Source organism: Frankliniella occidentalis, unplaced genomic scaffold (genome assembly GCF_000697945.3).
Source record: "Frankliniella occidentalis isolate FOCC.00 unplaced genomic scaffold, Focc_3.1 Scaffold399, whole genome shotgun sequence".
Taxonomy (NCBI): domain Eukaryota; kingdom Metazoa; phylum Arthropoda; class Insecta; order Thysanoptera; family Thripidae; genus Frankliniella; species Frankliniella occidentalis.
In genome coordinates this window covers 148,122-150,595 of record NW_026267521.1, presented here as the reverse complement: position 1 = coordinate 150,595, position 2,474 = coordinate 148,122, and the positions used below count along the sequence as shown (strand labels likewise).

The 2,474-nt window shown below is 52.0% G+C and overlaps 1 protein-coding gene across 1 annotated transcript; it reads left to right on the top strand.

The window, feature by feature from the left end:
• Positions 1–459: 459 nt before the first annotated feature.
• LOC127751262 (uncharacterized) lies at positions 460–2,135 on the top strand. The gene is made up of 2 exons (XM_052274495.1): positions 460–538; positions 619–2,135. Exons 1-2 carry the CDS (start codon positions 460–462, stop codon positions 2,133–2,135), a joined length of 1,596 nt encoding a protein of 531 aa, XP_052130455.1.
• Positions 2,136–2,474: the final 339 nt, after the last annotated feature.

Genomic DNA, 2,474 nt, shown 5'->3' with positions numbered 1-2,474 from the left:
CCCCCCCCCCCGCCTCTCTCTCGCTCCCTGTGCAGGAGCGCCGCCAAGCGTGCGCCAAGCCTTGCCGGCGACTGGACGCACTGCTGCCCAGCGATCGGCGTTCGCCCTGCGCTGGCGTTGCCCCGAGGGAATGCCCAAGCGGTAGTGAGAAGCAGGAAATGTGCATGTTGTTTTAAATATTAATTCTATTATTTTACGTAGGTGTGGCGCATGGCTCCAAAATCATTTCGCAAAGAACAAGAGGAACGCGTGCGTGCAGCCGTGGAAGATGTCCGGAAGCGTCACATGGCCATCAACGCTGCAGCGAAGGAGCACAATGTGCCCCGAGGTACGCTACGGCATCGGCTTCGGGGGGTCGACCCGCAGCGAGGCCGTCGCCCAGTACTGACTCCAGAAGAAGAGCAGCTTCTTGTGGACTGGATTTTGGATTGTTCTCGGAAGGGTTTCCCTCGGCGGAAAATGGATGTGCTTTTGAGCGTCAAAGAATTTCAAGACAAGGCTCCCGAAAGAGAACATTCATTTGCTAATAATTTACCAGGTATAGCGTACACCATACATTTTCGCTTCAATGTTCATGTCGTTACGAACAGACTTCTTACTTCTGTTTTCAATTCTCAGGAACCAAATGGTACCGCCTCTTTCTGAAGAGACACCCTAACCTTTCGGAACGAACACCAGAGGGCATAACCAGAGCAGCAGGGAACGTGAGCGAGCAAGATATCCGAAAATGGTTTGAGGAGATTCGAGTCATACTGGAAGAGGAAGGTGCGTTGGAAGCCCTCAAAGACCCTGACAGAGTTGGGAATGGGGATGAAAGCAATTTTCGACTTTGTCCAAATAAATCGTTTGTTCTTGCTGAAAAGGGGGCCAAGGATGTCTATGAGGTCTCTCCCACTAGCGATGACAAGTTCGCTGTTACGGTAATGTTTGCGTACACGGCATCTGGGAAAAGGGTAGAGCCCATGATCATTTTTCCGTACAAGAGAGTGCCAGCCGCACTTGTGAAAAGTGTCCCTCCTGCTTGGGGGATAGGCAGGTCAGATTCCGGATGGATGACCGCTGAAACCTTTTATGAATGGATAAGTAGCATTCTAGCTAATTTTCTTGAATTCAACAAAATCAAGACCCCGTTTATTCTCTTTGTTGACGGGCATAAAACACATTTGACACGGGAGACTAGTTCTCTCTGCAAAGAGCTTGGCATTGTACTGATTGCCTTGTATCCCAATGCCACACACATCCTACAACCGTGTGACGTGGCTGCGTTCCGGCCTCTGAAAGCTGCCTGGTCGCGTGCCCTTTTGGAGTGGCGCCGTAAGCACCCTCATGATTCTCTAACTAAAGAATGCATTGGTCCGATACTGAACACTGCTCTGCAAAAGGACATGACCCTGTCTCTTGTCAATGGATTTAGAGTGACTGGACTTCACCCCTTCAACCCTGACGCTGTTAATTACAAGAAATGCAAAGGACACGTAAACAGGGCCCCAGAGACCGAGGCAGAACAACAGCAAGCGGATCTCCCAGTAACGCTTACTATGACAAATTTCCAGGACTTGGTAGGGGAAGAAATAATCCGCTCCCTGCAGAGTTCCGCACCGGAGCTGCAAGACAATGCAGCTTTGGCAGCACTGCACCGGGTGTATTCCGCTCTGCAAGGCAAGCCGAGGGAAGAGCATGTTACTGTGGCGGTCGTGAGCACAGAATCGGTAGCCGGCTCCTCACAGGCACTAGATGAAAGCCCTATGCAAGTGGATCTCAGCTTGGTGCGGCAGGAACCGTTAGACGACGACCCCGACGACCCACCCGAGGTTGACGCCGAACCTCGCCCGGGAAGTAGCGCCTCTAGCGTGTCCTTGCGGGATGTCCTTGTGTGGCCTCACAGTCCCAAGCGCAAGGGCAAGCGGAAGATGGAACGTATGCCCTACGTCACCACGTCCAAGAGATGGCGCGAGATGCAGGAAGAGAAAGATAGGAAGAAGAAGGAGGAGGAGGCCGAGAAGGAGGCGCGAAAGGAGGCGCGCATTGCTAAGAAGGCTCTCCAGGACGCCGAGAAGGCTGCTAAAGAAGCTGCCGCTGCAGCCAGGCGTCTACAGGCTGCGCCAGAACGGCGCAGGACTCGCCAAACCAAGTAATTTCTAGGGTGGCCATCAATGGGCACAAGGGTGGCCATCAATGGGCAAGGTGTGGCCATCAATGGGCAAAATGAACTGTTTCTTTACTAATTTTTTTATCTATGAATAAACTTTAATTTGACGTTTTCGCACGTGGTGGTATTTTCTTTGAACCTTCTAATACACTCCTGATTTTTCTGGTGTAGATGTGACGTATGGCTGCGGCTTGGTGGAGGAAAAAGCAAGGGCGTGCGCTTAAAGTGGCCATCATAGGGCACCTTACCCCAATTAGGGGTGCTGTGTGGGCAAGATATTTCCGCTAAGTTTTCCTCTCCCTCCACCCATCCACCGTGGCTGACG

What these genes read in the sequence shown, in the direction of transcription:
- LOC127751262 (XM_052274495.1), top strand. Translation starts at nt 460, where the DNA reads ATGGATGTGCTTTTGAGCGTCAAAGAATTTCAAGACAAGGCTCCCGAA. An exon ending in ATTTGCTAATAATTTACCAG is followed by an intron (nt 539 to 618) that starts GTATAGCGTACA and finishes TTCAATTCTCAG; the next exon opens with GAACCAAATGGTACCGCCTC.